The 18,105-nt window shown below is 39.8% G+C and overlaps 1 protein-coding gene across 1 annotated transcript in view; it reads right to left on the bottom strand.

The window, feature by feature from the left end:
- The window catches only part of Efcab3 (EF-hand calcium binding domain 3), a 428,239-nt gene that overhangs the window by 340,348 nt on the left and 69,786 nt on the right, over window positions 1-18,105 (bottom strand). The window contains 4 exon segments of the mRNA XM_076935627.1: window positions 10,442-10,513; window positions 13,259-13,402; window positions 13,533-13,604; window positions 17,832-17,975. Coding sequence (XP_076791742.1) covers window positions 10,442-10,513; window positions 13,259-13,402; window positions 13,533-13,604; window positions 17,832-17,975 — 432 coding nt within the window.

An 18,105-nucleotide genomic window follows, 5' to 3' on the forward strand; every position in this document is an offset into this window, starting at 1 on the left:
AAATGTAAAATGACAAAACATTTAGGAAACACTCAGCACTTAGGCATGAAGGCCACGTGCCCATAAGAAGCTATGGTGAGAACATCAAGTGTCTGAAGTCACCTGAGGGGTAGAGGAAGGAGGGGTGTGAAGGAGGGAGGCAAGAGGGAAAGGAAAGACATGGTAAAACCTTTAAGAACTTGGCAAGGGAAAGATTTCTTACATGTGATACCAAAAGTACAATCAAAGAGATTAACTAGACTTATTACAAGATTAACGAACTTCTAGAGAGGCTTTATTTTGTTTTTACATTCCAACTATGGTTTCCCCTCCCTCCTCTCCTCTCAGCCCTGCCCTTCCCTACCTCCCCACTGTCCCTGCTCCCTTTCTCTTCTGAAAAGGGCAGGCCTTCCACAGAAAGTTGAAGTAAGACTAGGCACCTCCTCTAGTATTAAAGCTGGAGGAGGCAACCCAACAGAAGGAAAACAGTACCAAAAGCAGGCAAAAGAGAGACAGTCTCGGCTCCCACTGTTAGGATTCTCACAAGAAGATCAAGGTACACAACTATAAAGTACATGCAGAGGGCCTAGGTCAGTCCCATGCAAACTCCCTGGTTGTCAGTTTAGTCTCTGTTAGCCAAAAACTAGAAACAGCCTAGATGTCCCTCAACCAAAGATGGAAAAAGAAAATATGGTGCATTAACAAAATGGAATGTTACTTAGCTGTTAAAAAATACAAAATTTGCAGGCAAATGGATGGAACTAGAAAAAATCATCCTGAGTGAGGTAAAACAGACACAGAAAGGCAAACATGACATGTATTCACTTATAAATGGATCATGGCTATAACGTAAGATACAACACTACAATACGCAGAACCAGAGAAGCTAAGTAACAAGGGTGCTCAAGGGGAGACACATGAATACAAAGACACTTTTAAGAAAACAGAGACAAACAGAAGACTTGGAGAAAATATTTGCTAAGCATATATCTGATAAAGGACTTAAATCTACAATATACAAGGAAATAACAAAGATAACCCAACTTTAAAAATGAGCAAAACACGCCAGGCAGTGGTGGCCCACGCCTTTAATCCCAGTACTTGGGAGGCAGAGGCAGGCAGATTTCTGAGTTCGAGGCCAGCCTGGTCTACAAAGTGCGTTCCAGTATAGCCAGGGCTACACAGAGAAACCCTGTCTCGAAAAACAAAAACAGCTGAGGCCTGCGGGTAAGTGCACCCAGGAGCCCCCCAGACACATTCTGGGGGATCCATAGACCCATAGCCAGCGCTAGCACGCCCCTTCCGCCGCTCACCCCTCCTGCAGTCTGAGGCCTGCTGGTAAGTGCACCCAGGAGCCCCCCAGACACATTCTGGGGGATCCATAGAACCCATAGCCAGCGCTAGCACGCCCCTTCCGCCGCTCGCCCCTCCTGCAGTCTGAGGCCTGAGAGTGAGTGCACCTAGGAGCCCCCCAGACACATTCTGGGGGATCCATAGAACCCATAGCCAGCGCTAGCACGCCCCTTCCGCCGCTCGCCCCTCCTGCAGTCTGAGGCCTGTGGGTGAGTGCACCCAGGAGTCCCCCAGACACATTCTGGGGGATCCATAGAACCCATAGCCGGTGCTAGCACGCTCCTTCTGCTGCTCGCCCCCCCTCCGGCCTGAGGCCTGCAGGGTCTGAGCCCCAGACCAGACCTCTACCAGGTCTGCAGTTGTGTGGACCCCGGATTCCACCTGAAACATACTGGAAGGTCCGCTCAACCCAGAGCCACAGAGGAACAACTGAACTCAGAGTGTCAGACAACATACCCTGAGATATCCAAGAGGAGACACTGCACCCAGAACAGCAGACATCTAGCTGGACTGCTACCTTGGAGGCACCATATCCTGAGGCATCCTAGAGATACCACTGTAATCAGGGCAGCTGGAAAAAAAATCACAAAGACATCTGGACTCCTAGAAGACCAAACAAAAGCGAGACAACTGGAAAGACAGGCTTCAATCAGAGACAGAAGTACAGGTAACACTAGAATTAACCAGATGGCAAAAGGCAGGCGCAAGAACGTAAGCAACAGAAACCAAAGTTACATGGCATCATCAGAACCCAGTTCCCCCATCATAGCAAGCCCTGAACACCCCATCACACCAGAAAGGCAGGATTCAGAATTAAAATCACTTCTCATGATGATGATAGAGGACTTTAAGAAAGACATAAATAACACTCTCAAAGAACAGATAGAAACCCTTAGAGAGGAAACACAAAAATCCCTTAAGGAATTACAAGAAAATGCAACCAAACGGGAGAAGGAATTAAACAAAACCATGCAGGATCTAAAAACGGAAGTAGAAACAATAAAGAAATCACAAAGGGAGAACACCCTGGAGATAGAAAACTTAAAAAAAACGATCAGGAGTCATAGATACAAGTATTACCAACAGAATACAAGAGATGGAAGAGAGAATCTCATGTGCAGAAGATACCATGGAAAACATTGACACAACTGTCAAAGAAAATGCAAAATACAAAAAGCTACTAACCCAAAATATACAAGAAATCCAAGACACAATGAGAAGGCCAAACCTAAGGATAATAGGAATAGATGAGGGGGAAGACTCCCAACTTAAAGGACCAGTAAATATTCTCAACAAAATTATAGAGGAAAACTTCCCTCACCTAAAGAAAGAGATGTCCATAAATATACAAGAAGCCTACAGAACTCCAAATAGTTTAGACCAGAAAAGAAATACTTGCCGCCACATAATAGTCAAAGCATCAAATGTACAAAACAAAGAAAAAATACTAAAAGCAGTAAGGGAAAAAGGCAAAGTAACATATAAAGGCAGACCTATAAGAATTACACCAGACTTTTCACCAGAGACCATAAAAGCCAGAAGATCCTGGACTGATATCATACAGACCCTAAAAGAACATAAATGTCAGCCCAGACTACTATACCCAGCAAAACTCTCAATCATTATTGATGGAGAAACCAAAATATTCCATGACAAATCCAAATTTACACAGTATCTCAACACAAACCCAGCACTTCAACGGATAATTGGTGGAAAACTCCATCACAAGGAGGGAAACTACAACCTGGAAAAAGCAGGAAAGTAATCCTCCAAAAACCGTAAAAGAAGGTAGCTACACAAACATATCTCCATTGCCAATAACAAAAATAACAGGAAACAACACTCATTTTTCCTTAATATCTCTTAATATCAATGGACTCAATTCTCCAGTAAAAAGACATAGACTATCAGACTGGATACGTAAACAGGACCCAACATTTTGCTGCATTCAGGAAACGCACCTCTGTGGAAAGGACAGACACTACCTCAGAGTAAAAGGTTGGAAAACAATCTACCAAGCAAATGGTCCCAAGAAACAAGCTGGAGTAGCGATTCTAATATCAAATAAAATCAGTTTTCAACCAGAAGTAATCAAAAAAGATAAAGAAGGACACTTCATATTCATGAAAGGAAAAATGTACCAAGAGGAACTTGCAATTCTCAACATCTATGCCCCAAATGTAAGGGCACCCACATACATAAAAGACACATTACTAAAACTTAAAGCATACATTGCACCCTACACAATAATAGTGGGAGATTTCAACACCCCACTCTCAGCTATGGACAGATCATGGAAACAGAAACTAAATCGAGACACAATGAAACTAACAGAAGTTATGAACCAATTGGACTTAACTGACATCTATAGAACATTTCATCCTAAAACAAAAGAATACACCTTCTTCTCAGCACCTCATGGTACCTTCTCGAAAATAGACCATATAATTGGTCACAAAACAGGCCTCAACAGATACAAAAAGATTGAAATAATCCCCAGCACCTTATCAGACCTCCATGGATTAAGACTTGTCTTTGACATGGACAAAAACATCAGAAAACCGACATACACTTGGCAACTGAACAATGCTCTACTCAATGATAACTTGGTCAAGGAAGAAATTAAGAAAGAAATTAAAGACTTTTTAGATTTAAATGAAAATGAGGACACATCATATCAAAACATGTGGGACTCATTGAAAGCAGTACTAAGAGGAAAAATCATAGCTCTAAGTGCTCACAAAAAGAAAGTGGAAAGAGCATACATCAACAACTTGACAGCAAACCTGAAAGCATTAGAACAAAAAGAAGCTAGTATACCCAAGAGGAGTAGACGGCAGGAAATAGTCAAACTCAGGGCTGAAATCAACCAAGTCGAAACAAAAAGAACTATACAAAATATCAACAAAACCAGGAGCTGGTTCTTTGAGAAAATCAACAAGATAGACAAACCCTTAGCCAGACTAACCAAAGGGTGCAGAGACAGCATTCAAATTAATAAAATCAGAACTGAAAAGGCAGACATAACAACAGAAACAGAGGAAATTAAAAAAATTATCAGATCCTACTACAAAGGCCTATACTCAACAAAATTGGAAAATCTGGAGGAAATGGACAATTTTCTAGATAGATACCAGGTACCAAAGTTAAACGAGGAGCAGATAAACCACCTAAACAGTCCCATAACGCCTAAAGAAATAGACACAGTCATTAAAAATCTTCCCACCAAAAAATGTCCGGGGCCAGATGGTTTCAGTGCAGAATTCTTTCAGACCTTCAAGGAAGACCTAATACCAATCCTCTTCAAGTTATTCTATCGAATAGAAACAGAAGGAACACTACCCAATTCATTCTATGAAGCTACCATTACACTCATACCTAAACCACAGAAAGACCCAACAAAGAAAGAGAACTACAGACCAATCTCTCTTATGAATATTGATGCAAAAATACTCAATAAAATTCTCGCAAACCGAATCCAACAACACATCAAAACAATTATCCATCAAGATCAAGTAGGCTTTATCCCAGGAATGCAGGGATGGTTCAATATTCGGAAATCCATCAATGTAATCCACTACATAAATAAACTCAAAGAGAAAAACCACATGGTCATATCACTAGATGCTGAGAAAGCATTTGACAAAATTCAACATCCCTTCATGTTAAAAGTCTTGGAAAGATCAGGAATTCAAGGCCCATATCTAAACATAGTAAAAGCAATATACAGCAAGCCAGTAGCCAACATCAAACTAAATGGAGAGAAACTTGAAGCAATCCCACTAAGATCAGGGACTAGGCAAGGCTGCCCACTCTCACCTTACCTATTCAATATAGTACTGGAAGTCTTAGCTAGAGCAATTAGACAACAAAAGGAAGTCAAAGGTATACAGATAGGAAAGGAAGAAGTCAAAATTTCACTATTTGCAGATGATATGATAGTATACTTAAGTGAACCTAAAACTTCCACCAGAGAACTCCTAAACCTGATAAACAACTTTAGCAATGTGGCTGGATATAAAATCAACTCAAACAAATCAGTAGCCTTCCTCTACTCAAAGGATACACAGGCAGAGAAAGAAATCAGGGAAATGACACCCTTCACAATAGCCACGAATAAAATAAATTATCTTGGAGTGAATCTAACAAAGCAAGTGAAAGATCTGTATGACAAGAACTTCAAGTCTCTCAAGAAAGAAATTGAAGAACATCTCAGAAGATGGAAAGATCTCCCATGCTCCTGGATTGGCAGGATTAACTTAGTAAAAATGGCTATCCTGCCAAAAGCAATCTATAGATTCAATGCAATACCCATCAAAATTCCAAATCAATTCTTCATAGAGATAGAAAGAGCAATTTACAAATTCATTTGGAATAACAAAAAACCTAGGATAGCGAGAACTATTCTCAACAATAAAAGAACCTCTGGGGGAATCACCATTCCGGACCTCAAACTGTACTACAGAGCAGTAGTGATAAAAACTGCTTGGTATTGGTACAGAGACAGAAAGGACGATCAATGGAACAGAATTGAAGACCCAGAAATGAACCCGCATACCTATGGTCACTTGATATTTGACAAGGGAGCTAAATTCATCCAGTGGAAAAAGGACAGCATTTTCAGCAAGTGGTGCTGGCTCAACTGGAGGTCAACATGTAGAAGAATCCAAATTAATCCATTCTTATCCCCTTGCACAAAGCTCAACTCCAAGTGGATAAAGGACCTTCACATAAAGCCAGGTACACTGAAAATATTAGAAGAGAAGTTGGGGAAGACCCTCGAATACCTAGGCACAGGGGAAAAGTTCCTGAACAGAACACCAATGGCTTATGCTCTAAGATCAAGAATCGACAAATGGGACCTCATCAAATTGCAAAGCTTCTGTAAGGCAAAGGACACTGTCAACAAGACAAAACGGCAACCAACAGATTGGGAAAAGATCATTACCAATCCTACATCTGATAGGGGGCTAATATCTAATATTTACAAAGAACTCAAGAAATTAGATGCCAAACAACAAAATAACCCCATTAAAAAATGGGGTACAGAGCTAAACAAAGAATTCTCAACTGAGGAAACTCGAATGGCCGAGAAGCACCTTAAGAAATGCTCAACATCCTTAGTCATCAGGGAAATGCAAATCAAAACAACACTGAGATACCACCTCACACCAGTCAGAATGGCTAAGATCAAAAACTCAGGTGATAGTAGATGTTGGCGAGGATGTGAAGAAAGAGGATCACTCCTGCATTGTTGGTGGGGTTGCAAGCTGGTACAACCACTTTGGAAGTCAGTCTGGCGGTTCCTCAGAAAATTGGACATAGCACTACCTGAGGACCCAGCTATACCACTCCTGGGTATATACCCAGAAAATGCCTCAACAAATAACAAAGACATATGCTCCACTATGTTCATAGCAGCCCTATTTATAATAGCCAGAAGCTGGAAAGAACCCAGATGCCCTTCAACAGAGGAATGGATACAAAAAATGTGGTACATTTATACAATGGAATATTACTCAGCTATTAAAAATAATGAATTCGAGAAATTCTTAGGTAAATGGATGGATCTAGAAAATATCATCCTGAGTGAGGTAACCCAATCACAAAAGAACACACATGGTATTTACTCACTGATAAGCGGAGATTAGCCCAAAAGTTTGAAACAACAAAGATTCAACTACCAGACGACATGAAGCTCATGAAGAAGAAAGAACAAGTGAGGATGCCTAGGTCTTTCTTAGAAGGAGTAACTAAATAACCAAGGGAGCAAATATGGAGACAAAGTGTGGGTCAGAATCTGAAGGGGGGGTTGTAGGGAGACCATTGTGTCTGGGTATTCATTCCATAGGCAGTCATCAAAAATAGACGCTGATAGGGATGTCAGGATGGGAAAGCTGACAGCAGCCTGATAAGGCTGTCTCCTTAGAGGTCTCTCAGAGTCGGACATACCCAGAGACAGGTACCCACAGCTATCCATTAATATGATCAAAGTTCCCAATGGAGGAGTCAGAGAGTAAATTGAAGGAACCGTGAACCATAAGGGCTGGTGGCCCTGTGAGGAGAGCAAGAATACCAACCAGCCAGAGCTCCCCAGGGTCTAAACCACCAGCCCAGGAGCACATAGGGAGAGACACATGACTCCAGCTGTATATGTAGGGGAGGATGGCCCTGTTGGGCATAGGTGGGAGACAAGATCATTGGTACCCTGAAGGCTGAGCACTGAGGGGGGGGAATCTGAGGGTGGGGAGGGAGGCTGGGGGTAGGTGGGTAAACACCTTCATAGAGGCAGGAGGAGGGAGGATGGGATAAGGGGTTCCTGGGTGGTGGGGGAAATATGGTAAGGGGATAAAATTTGAAATGTAAATATTATATCCAATAAAAGGGGAAAAATAGAAAAGCGGTTAGAACCAACATTCTTAATAAAATGTCAGCCCTCTTTAAAAAAAAAAAAAAAAACCTATCTTGATACTAAAATTAGTTTTGAGAATTGTATATTGCAGAATGATCAACCTTGGTGTATCTACTCAACAAGCAAGCTGGGCAGACCTGCTCAAACCTCTGAGGTCCGTGAATTCTATCTGGAGGCAGCGAAGACACAGCATCAGAGGATTGTCAACTTGCACTCCCCCCCACCCCTCTTCTAATATCTCAACGCCCATAATCAGCTTGAAGAAGCTAATGATGAGTCAGCGCCCCTATTCCCTGGGCATGGGGACTAAGGTGGTAAATGTTGGGCTGTCTCCCTAGGAAAAAGTAGTGGTTTTGTCGGAATAGAGAGGATTAACTAGGGTTTATTGCATAGCCATAACCTATTAGTAGAAATCTGTATAATTAATATCAAGATGAAGATATAAATTCTTAAATGGCACCAATTTACTTTGTTTACAAATTTTAAGGTTTTCAGTGGCATGAGCTTTTTAGTGATATAAGAGTGAGATGAATATTGTTACTCTCATAGGCATTGTACCAGTATAACACACTTAGGAATACAAAGCTTAGACCCAGTCCTTCTTTAACTTTTTTAACTGATTTGAGATGGTCAGCCTGTGAGTTAAGGGACTATAGCAAATTCATGACTTGGAGTTTATTATAAGGGTGTTCTCTATGTTTTATTTAGAAATAGCTGAGTGGAGTTAACAGGCAACACTCCAGATTACCTTACATGGATAGCTGGTTTTCAAAACATCAGAAATCCTTAGAATTGACATGACAAACATTTCAGTATTAATGTTCATTTTCATTAGAGACCTGTCTGCTCCGGACAGCTTCCTATGTTAAACTCTAAGAAGAAATTGAGCATCCTTGGAGTTACTCCAGTTGTGGTGAGACAGCCACTAGGCAAGAATTGCCACTTTCCTTCTACAGACAAATTACTGTCCAGAAAAGGACACACTTGCAGAATAGTCGACTGATTATATCTGCCTAGACAGAGTAATCAGCCCTTAATAATTCTGCAGCACTAAGGTCTGTCAGATGATCCTGGGCCAGAAGGCAGAAGAACAGATGCTCCAACGTTTCGAAGTAGAGCGAGTGTCCAGGTGTTCAGAGGTCTCTATAAATTGGCTAAGTTTTAGAAGCTATGCTTGGTGCTTCCCACAATTATAGTCAACTCAGTCATTCTGGATTTCTGATGGGGTTGAAAACTTATAGCTATTTACTTTGAGAGAAAAGATCTGAGTGTATGGTCATCAGCTGACATTCATCCTAAAGCCAAGGAAAAAGCCAGGTTCAGAACTAAGTGTTTTAATTAGGATAGATGACAGAGGTGCTGGTTAGTCAACAAAAGGATGGACTGGGTATTAGGACTATCTTGTACCTCACTGGTACAAATAGGCATAATTATGCTCTAATTGTATTTTGAGAGAAAAGTTTCCTTTTAACAGGAAGGGTGATGTGTAGGAGGAGCTAAGGTGGGAGGAGTACTGAGAGGAAGAAAAGGAGTAAGAAGAGGAGAAGAAGAAGGAGAGGAGAAGCTAGGTGATGAAAGAGAGATAGAGGGGGGAAACAGGGAAGCAGATGTTTATGTATCTCCACCAGTCAAAGATAGTTGATATATCTAGGTTGGGTAGTGGGTTACACCTCTGATTGAACAATACCAAACTTATAAAGCCTATGATTAACATTTCTTAAAAAAATGTATAAATGCAAAAAGGAAAAGGGGGTATGGGATAGGGGTTTTCTAAGGGGGGGGGGAATGGGGAAACGGGATGGTATCTGAAGTGTAAATGAAAGATCTAATAAAAAAAAAAAGAAAAACAAAAACAAAAACAAAAAAGAGCAAAACAAAAAAATATGAGCCAAAGAAATACAAAAAGAACATACGAAAATGAAAAGATATTGAACGTCATTAGTCACCAGGAGTATGCAAAGAGAAACCCCAGTGACACGTTACTCACACTTGTAAGCATGATTAAATGACTTGATCACAATTAGGCACTACAGTGTCTACATACTTCCACTGCTGATGCAAATGGATATAAAACACTGGGACTCCTTTATAAAATGGTCCAACAGTTTCTTAAAAACTTGAACAGACCTCATACTGTGACTCAATTACCCATCTCACAGTAATTGGCCAGAAGTAAAAGCATGCCCGTACAATGCCTAGTATGTGTGTGTTTGCAGCAGTTTTTAGGTGAAAGCCCCAACTGAAGACATCATAATACATGCTATCAAGTAAACAGATAAAGAGTGTTACCACTATAAAATGGAATCATACTCAGTAATAAACATTGAGTCACTGAAGAGTGACAGACACTGATAAACCTCAAAAATGTTGTGCTATATAAAGGGACCATCAAAAAGGATTTAAATATAAACATAAATCTTTAGTGAACCCCAATCCAGTGGCTGCCTAGAGGTAATGGGTAGAAAGAAGGCAGAGAACACATGTGATATTATCAAGGGATATGGCAGAAATCTGGGGGCAGGATGGGCTTATCATCTTGGTTGTGACAAGGGTATGCACAGGCCAACACTTCACCAAGTCACACAATTTAAATATAAACATGTAATTTTGTAGACGAGCTATATTTTATAATGTTACTTCCAAAGCAGTGTTTTAAGACAAGGACAAATATTTGAAGTCAGATGTCAGCTGACCCACCTTCCAGTACAGGATCTGGTTTCCGTGTGTTTAAATTCTCTAAAACTTGTTTGAGACTTACTTCATCATTTTCTAAAAAATAGAGAGTCATAATTATGAAATGGCAAAATGCTGCTAGTCACTAAGAGACAAAGCGGGGGGCAGGCAGGCACCAATCATCCATCATTAAATAACTGTGACAGAGGAGAGAAATAGGCAAATATTTTAATTTCTGAAATTCAACAGGATTAAAATTGAGAGAGCTCTACCCGGAATCTCTTCCTTCAAAAGAATTTGCAACTGTATTTATTTATTTGTCTTAAAAATAAAATATATTTTATATATGAATATAAATATGTGTATATGTAAAATAGACATGATCTGGAATAAACAGAGTATGTCTCTGATAAATATCTCCAGAAGAAAATAGTATGAATTTTATTTTTGGTTACAAGCCTAGCCTTTAACAGCTGAGCCATCTCTCCAGCCCAATGTATTTTAATGCATTTTCAATATACCTACCTTCTGTTCTGTCTTCCAGTGTATCTACTTATCTATGCCTATATTTTTTGTTATATTTCAAAGGTCGATTTGTCTTGTAACTGGAAGAACAACTTTAATCAGAAAGACAGAAGAGGGTCCTGGATGATGGCTCAGCAGATCAAGTGCTTGTCTTATAGGAATGAGGACCCTAACCCCAAAGCAAAGAACAGTGGGTGTGGCTTGTAATATGAGTTTGTGGGAAGTGAAACAACAGATCCCCTGAGAAAAGCAGCTAGCTAGACTAGCAAATTGGCAGTTCTGTGTCCAAGTGAGAGGTCCTACGTCAGTATGTAAGGTAGAAAGTGATTGAAGACACACATGCAAGCACATATGCAAACAGGCGCAAGTGCGCACACATACAAACACAAACACACAGGCATACACACACAGAGACACATACATACATACACACACAGACACACACACACAGGCACACACACATACACAGAGAGAGAAAGTGTAGGCAAGAATATAGAGAAAAAGTAACTCATATATGAAGAGTGGGAGTCTAAATTAATATAGCATTATAGAATATTATATTATGAAGATTCATCCAAAAATTAAAATAGTAGTAAAAAAATAATATTGCTGTTTCCAGAAACTCTAACTCTGTGTGTTTACTAAAGAGCACTGACTCAGGGAGTCAAATCAACAGCTACATGCTCGTGTTCATGGCATCATTGTTCAAATAGCCAGACTATTGAAGAAATGTTAGGTGTGTATTAAATGAATAAAAGAGACAAAACAATCACACAGACACACGCAACAGAATACTATTTGGCTTTTAAAAGAAAAGTTTCTTGTTTGAAACATCACAGATGAATTTTACAAACAATGGATAAGGTAAAGAGAATCAGGCATAGAAAACAAAGCACAAGAAAAACAGTTGGAAACAGAGTAGACTGTTGGAGGGAGGGGCTGTGGGGTGCAGGAGTGGTGACAGGAAAGAAAGTTTCAGTCACATACGGGCTAGAGTTCAGGAGATCCACAGCACAGCAAATGACTGTAACTAGTAATAACACATTTTACTTGAAAATTGCCTAAATGGATTTTAAATGTCATCACAGAATGTATAAGGATGTGCGATAAGGAACGGGTTATCTTGGTTTAATTACCTTACAAGACAGACATTTATCAAGATACTGCAATGTAGAGCACAAGTACATACAACTTATCATTTCCAATTAAGAAATAAACACATTCATCGGAGAAAAATGCATATATGTAACAATATTCTGAGCATAATAGAACTAAGACATCATTATGCTCAACACAGATCAGTTCTTCAACAAGAGGAGAGGAGAACCAACTGAAACTAAGTATGTTTGAAAATGCTCTAAGAAAATGTTATATTTTAGCCAATCTTTAAAAAAAAAAAAATAGCTCAAAGCAATGGGAGTAGGATTAGGAGAATGTGCAGGGTTTGAAACTGAAGAGTGTAGAGAAAAGATGTAGTCTTAAGCACTTGCCATCTAAAGGTGAGGAGCCAGTTGAGAACCATAGAACCTTCATAATGCTTCTGGGTATGGCAGCCCTCTGTAACTCCAACCTCAGAGGAAGGAAGGAGGAGCAGAGGATCCCAGAGCACGCTGGCTAACAAGACAAGCTCTATCAGTGAGCTCTGGGTTCAGTTAAGTGAGTCAGCCTCAAAGAATAAGGTGAAGAGTGGTCCAGGAAGATTCCTGACGTCAATCATAGGCCTCTACATGCACACGTAACACACACAAATACACACATGCATACATACACACATACACATGAAAGAAGAAAATCATAAATCTTAAAATAATAATAAAGATAGTGCTGGGGATAACTCAGTTGACAAAATATTTGCCTCAAAAACAAGAGGATCGGAGTTTGACTCCTCAGAAAAGCCAGGTGTGGTAGCTACCACTTGTGATCCCAGAACTGAGGAGGTAGACAGAGAAGGCTCCCTGGAGCTTGCTGGCCATGGGCCTAGCCTAAGCAGTAAGCCCAGAGATTGTCTCACAAAAATATTGTAATTGGCTCCTGAGAAATGACAATGAAAATTGATGTCTCAGGGCCTCCTTACACATTCACAGGCAGACATATCCAAGCACATGTGTTCCTGCACACACCTACATACATACAGACGAACATGTAGACATCATCACCACCATCATCATCACCACCACCATCACCATCATCACCATTATCAATCAGCATCGACAGCATCATTTTAGGGTGGTTTATACACCGTGGGAAACATATCTCAATGTTGAAAAGACACTGAATAGTTACAAGAAAGAGACTGTACAAGAAAGGAGAATTCACCATCGACAGAGGCTTGTTTCAGGATCTCCTGCATCGTGCTGTGGCTTATTGGCATTCCAGTACTCATGAGGTTAGAGACGAGTTCATCTGCTGTCATCTTATTATTTCTGATATTATCAATAGTTTTGACCCCTTTCAATAAACCTGTGAATACAAGAAGAAAAGAGAACAGAGGTTGACATTGAGACCAATTCCTTTCTAATCCTTGGTACCCACAGCCTACAGAAATGAAATAGGTAGGTATATCTTTAAAAGAATTCTGAGAATTACTCACTGTTGAATGGTGTTGCTGCAGCAGATGCACCAGTGAAGTAATCAATTTTGTCTCTTAAGATCGCATCTTTTTCTGCAAAGTTTCAAAAAAAAGAGTAGGGTTTAAATGAATCAAACTTACTACACCACAGAGGCTGAAGAGATGGCTCAGCAGCTCAGAGCATCTGCTGCTCCTCAAGAGGACTGGGGTGCACTTCCCAGCACCCACAGGGCAGCTTATGACCATCTGTAACTCTAATTCCAAGGGATCTGACACCCTCTTCTGGCCTTTGCAGGTATCAACATGTGCTACACGAACATGCATGAAAGCAAATAAATATTCACATACAGAAAATAAAACTAAATCTTTTTTTTGAAAACAGTAGTGAGGCAACAGTTGTGTTACTATTCCTCCCAAATTTCTGTGATCACAGCACACTGGTTTGATTGGTTTTGATTGGGGGAATATATGCATGGGCACATACCTCCCACACCCACACAGCACACAGACACACCACACAGGGATCGAAGCTTCATAACACAGCACTTACCGCTCCAGCCGGGATGGACTCCAAAATCCTCTACTACAAAGTGTTCCATTTGCTTTTTAATGATATTCAGGACCTAGTACGTTTATTACACAACTCATTACGTGACTCCAGCTTAAAACATACACAGGTTGTATAGGATAAATATACATGTGTGCATGTGTGTGCGTGTGTGTGCGCGTGCATGTGTGTGTGTATGTGTGTATATGTGTGTGACTGTGTGTGTGACTGTATGTGTGTTGTGTGCAGCAATGATTACTAAAGTATATATAAATAAGACTGAAGGATAACACATAGGGCCACTTTCTGCAAAGATTTCATTTTTTAAAAATCTAGTGATGAAAAGAACAATTTCATTTTTTTTTACCAGCAAATACTCCCTGTTCAATGTGTGGGGGGGAATCAAACAAAAAAAAAACTATGTACAAAAGCAAACTGATAGGAAGGTGATGTTCGTTGCTTGGTAGTATAGTGAATATGTTAAGGTGAATAGATCCTAGAATAGATGTAGGAAGGACACCTGGGCTGAACGAGGCCATGAGACTTTCAGCTGAGAGATGTCCCACCCATCAGGATGCAGCATCCTCATCTCCAAAACCAAAAAAATACTGAGAGAAACAAAAGGGTTCAGGGGGACTTGAGTTTTGAGCGCTTCCTCTCCCTTCCTCTCCATGCCTCTCTCCCATTATGGCATGGCCCTAGAAAGGTTCCAACCACAAACTGGTCAGTCCTCAGATTAGATTCAATTTCATTAAAGCAAAGTAAATGGAATGCTGGGGCAACCGGATTAATCCTCTGAAAGAACTAAAAAAATCTAAATGAAGTAAGTTTTTCTACATCTTAAACACTCGATTTGCATCCCAGTGATGAATCTCCGGCTCCCTCCTACCTGGCTCCCTGAACTTGCTCTAACCCAGAAGCACAACAGCTGCATTTCACCCAGAGTATTTGAAAAACTAAGCGCAAATGGATAACTTTAGTTTATACTTTCCAAATCTCAGTGTCTAGATTCCTCCAAAACTAGAAACGGCCCCTTCTTCAACATATGAAAACTTCCCAACATTTCAGCACCCAGAGATTTGATTTCTCTATCGGCATATGATTAAGGTTTCTCTTTGCGTTTGGTGCAGTTTCTGGAACATTTTTCTGTGTATTTTTTTATTCTATATAAAAGTCTTTGAACTTCAATAATTAACAGGTGAAGGTCTCTCTCGGTATTGAAAAGTTATCAGCCACACCCTCATAACTATTTTCAGTGCAGCCATCTTTCTCTCCTTTGTGTGGACGAACATGTTTCCTATGCCTTTAACCCTTTCCTATATTCCAAATCTGTATTGGATTCTCCCCATATAAATACTCAGACAATTTTACAGTTCATGTTTACTCTTTCACTTTTGTTTAATATACTGATATCATTAACATATGATTGAGTTTAATAACCTTAGTTTCAAAATTTTTGGTTTCTTTTACAAATTTCTTCATTTTAAAATGTTTCTGCTTCTTTTGCACATTATCAATCTTTCTTTTTTAGAATAGAATGAGAAAAATTAAAACTACAAAACTAAATATATGAGAAAAATATAGTATGGAGCTATATTTATCACACAAAACAAGGTATAGACCTTATCAATATCAACTACAAAGAATCAATTCACAGTGTGTGGTGTGGAGTGACAGCCACCTCACATGTCAACAGACGATAAAATGTCAGTTTAAGAGCCTTGAACAAAAATACAAGAGAATGATAAAGGGGAACCAGCTTCAACCCTCAAACAGAAAAAAAAAGGGGGGAGGTTCTTAGCAGTCAGGGAAAGTCAATGCAGACACTGTGGCCACAGGCACCCTCTGCTGTCAGGAGACATCAGAGCACAGATGTTTGCCTCTAGAAAGAGACAAAATCTACCCATCACTTTCTCAGTTTTCCACTTGCATTCTCCCAAGTTCTCTGATGTATGTATTTTAAATATAATTCTAGTTGTAATGGTGGTGGTGGTGGTGGTGGTGTGTGTGTATGTATGTATGTATCTTCTGTGTATTTTACCTTCCATTTGGTGTTACTCAAGTGTTTTTTATTCAATGGTTGCACAGTTATCTCTTGAGCAGATGGTTTGCATGATTATTGAATACCCAGGTTTTCTCATCTTTTCATTATGCTTTCACAGAAATCTTTATTGCTCAATCTCTATATTCTTTTTACAAATGTTACTCTCAGATAAATTCCCAAATTAACTGAGTTTTATGGGTCATTGTTTGTATCCAAATGTCTTTTTTTTTTTTTTTGGTTTTTGGTTTTTCGAGACAGGGTTTCTCTGTGTAGCCCTGGCTGTCCTGGAACTCACTCTGTAGACCAGGCTGGCCTCGAACTCAGAAATCCGCCTGCCTCTGCTCCCAAGTGCTGGGATTAAAGGCGTGCGCCACCACCGCCCGGCCAAATGTCGTATATGATAGGATAAAGATGATCTCAGCAAACAGCCACGCTTATGCCTCTAAGAGCATTTAGTACCAATTGAAATTCAAGCACTTTATAGTTAGTTAAATCATACATTAGAATGTATACGCAAGGGGCTGGAGAGATGGCTAATCAGTTAAGAGCACTGGCTGCTCTTCCAGAAGTCCTGAGTTCAATTCCCAGGAACCACATGGTGGTTCACAACCTTCTGTAATGGGCTCTGATGCCTTCTGCTGGTGTGTTTGAAGACAGCGACAGTGTACTCATGTAAATAAAATAAATCTTTTAAAAACATATATAAGCAAGATATAAAAATGAAAAATACATATGTATAATATATATTTCAAGATGTATATTAAATAAATATATTTGAAACATATATGAAATATATTGCATTGCATATATATTTCATATGTATATATGAAAGAAAAATATACCCTATGTGCTGGGGACAAAGTTCAACTGGTAAAGTATTTGCTGAGCTCTGCAAAGGCCTGGGTTTGATTCCCAGGACTGCATGAACTAAGCATGGCGGTACATGTCATCCATCAGGAGGCAGAGGCAAGTGGATCAGAAGTTCAAGCTCATCCCCAGCTACACAAAAAATTTGAGGCCAGCCTAGAATACAGGAATCCCTGTCCCAAAACATCAAACCAAAACAGAACAGAGCAGATATCCCAAAGGTCCCATACTGAATAACGATAATGCAACTCATGGATTCAAATATCTTGTCAAAGCTTCTCAGTGGAGCAAATATTAAAGGCAGATTCATTTGGTTGCCGTAAAGAACAAAGGAATTAAAGAACAGAGGGACAAAGTTTCTGACTGCACCACTCTCTGTCCCTTGATATAAACTGCAAGCCATGAACATCAATTATCCCTGCAAAGAAAACAAGAGCATTGCAGTGGTGCCTTCTGGTGACTCTAGAAGTCACACACGTCTCGTCCTTCAATAGCTTGTTAACCCTAAGAATTCTATGACTATGACAATGGCAAAGAGGTTAAGATTATATTCTGTATCAAAGGAATCAAAAGCCCATGGAGCTTTGTGTCTCCACTAGAATCCAGTGCTGAAGAAATAGAAATGTCATATTTATATTTTAACTATTGTATGCCAATAAATGAGAATCAGTTTTTAAAACATTAATAACAAGATTACTTCTCTTAGTCTCATCCAAATAAAGACTATCCAAACATTCTCCACCTAGGCCAATAGATGGGCATCAGTTTCATGAAGAGTTCTCTAACACACAGTATCACCATCATTTTAGAAAGAGCCTGCATGAACTCTAGAGCAAGATGTGAGAGGTGACCGAGTACTCACCATCCATTTCAGAGGTCGGAGTTACTTCAGACTGGCCTTCCTCCTCTAAAGGTTTCTTGAAGGTCTTCAAAACAGACAAAAGGTCTTTAACGTCCACTTTGCCATCACTGAATACATCAATGACGTCATGTGTGTCCTCTATTTCTATTTGATGGCAAAATATAAAAGCAGGGTTAGTGCATCCCCTAAACACACATCAACCTGATTGTGTATGTGCACATGTGCACAGGTACTTAGCTACTGACATCAATTTTCTTTTGAAACAATGTTTTTC

The sequence above is a fragment of the Arvicanthis niloticus genome, chromosome 6 (genome assembly GCF_011762505.2).
Source record: "Arvicanthis niloticus isolate mArvNil1 chromosome 6, mArvNil1.pat.X, whole genome shotgun sequence".
Taxonomy (NCBI): domain Eukaryota; kingdom Metazoa; phylum Chordata; class Mammalia; order Rodentia; family Muridae; genus Arvicanthis; species Arvicanthis niloticus.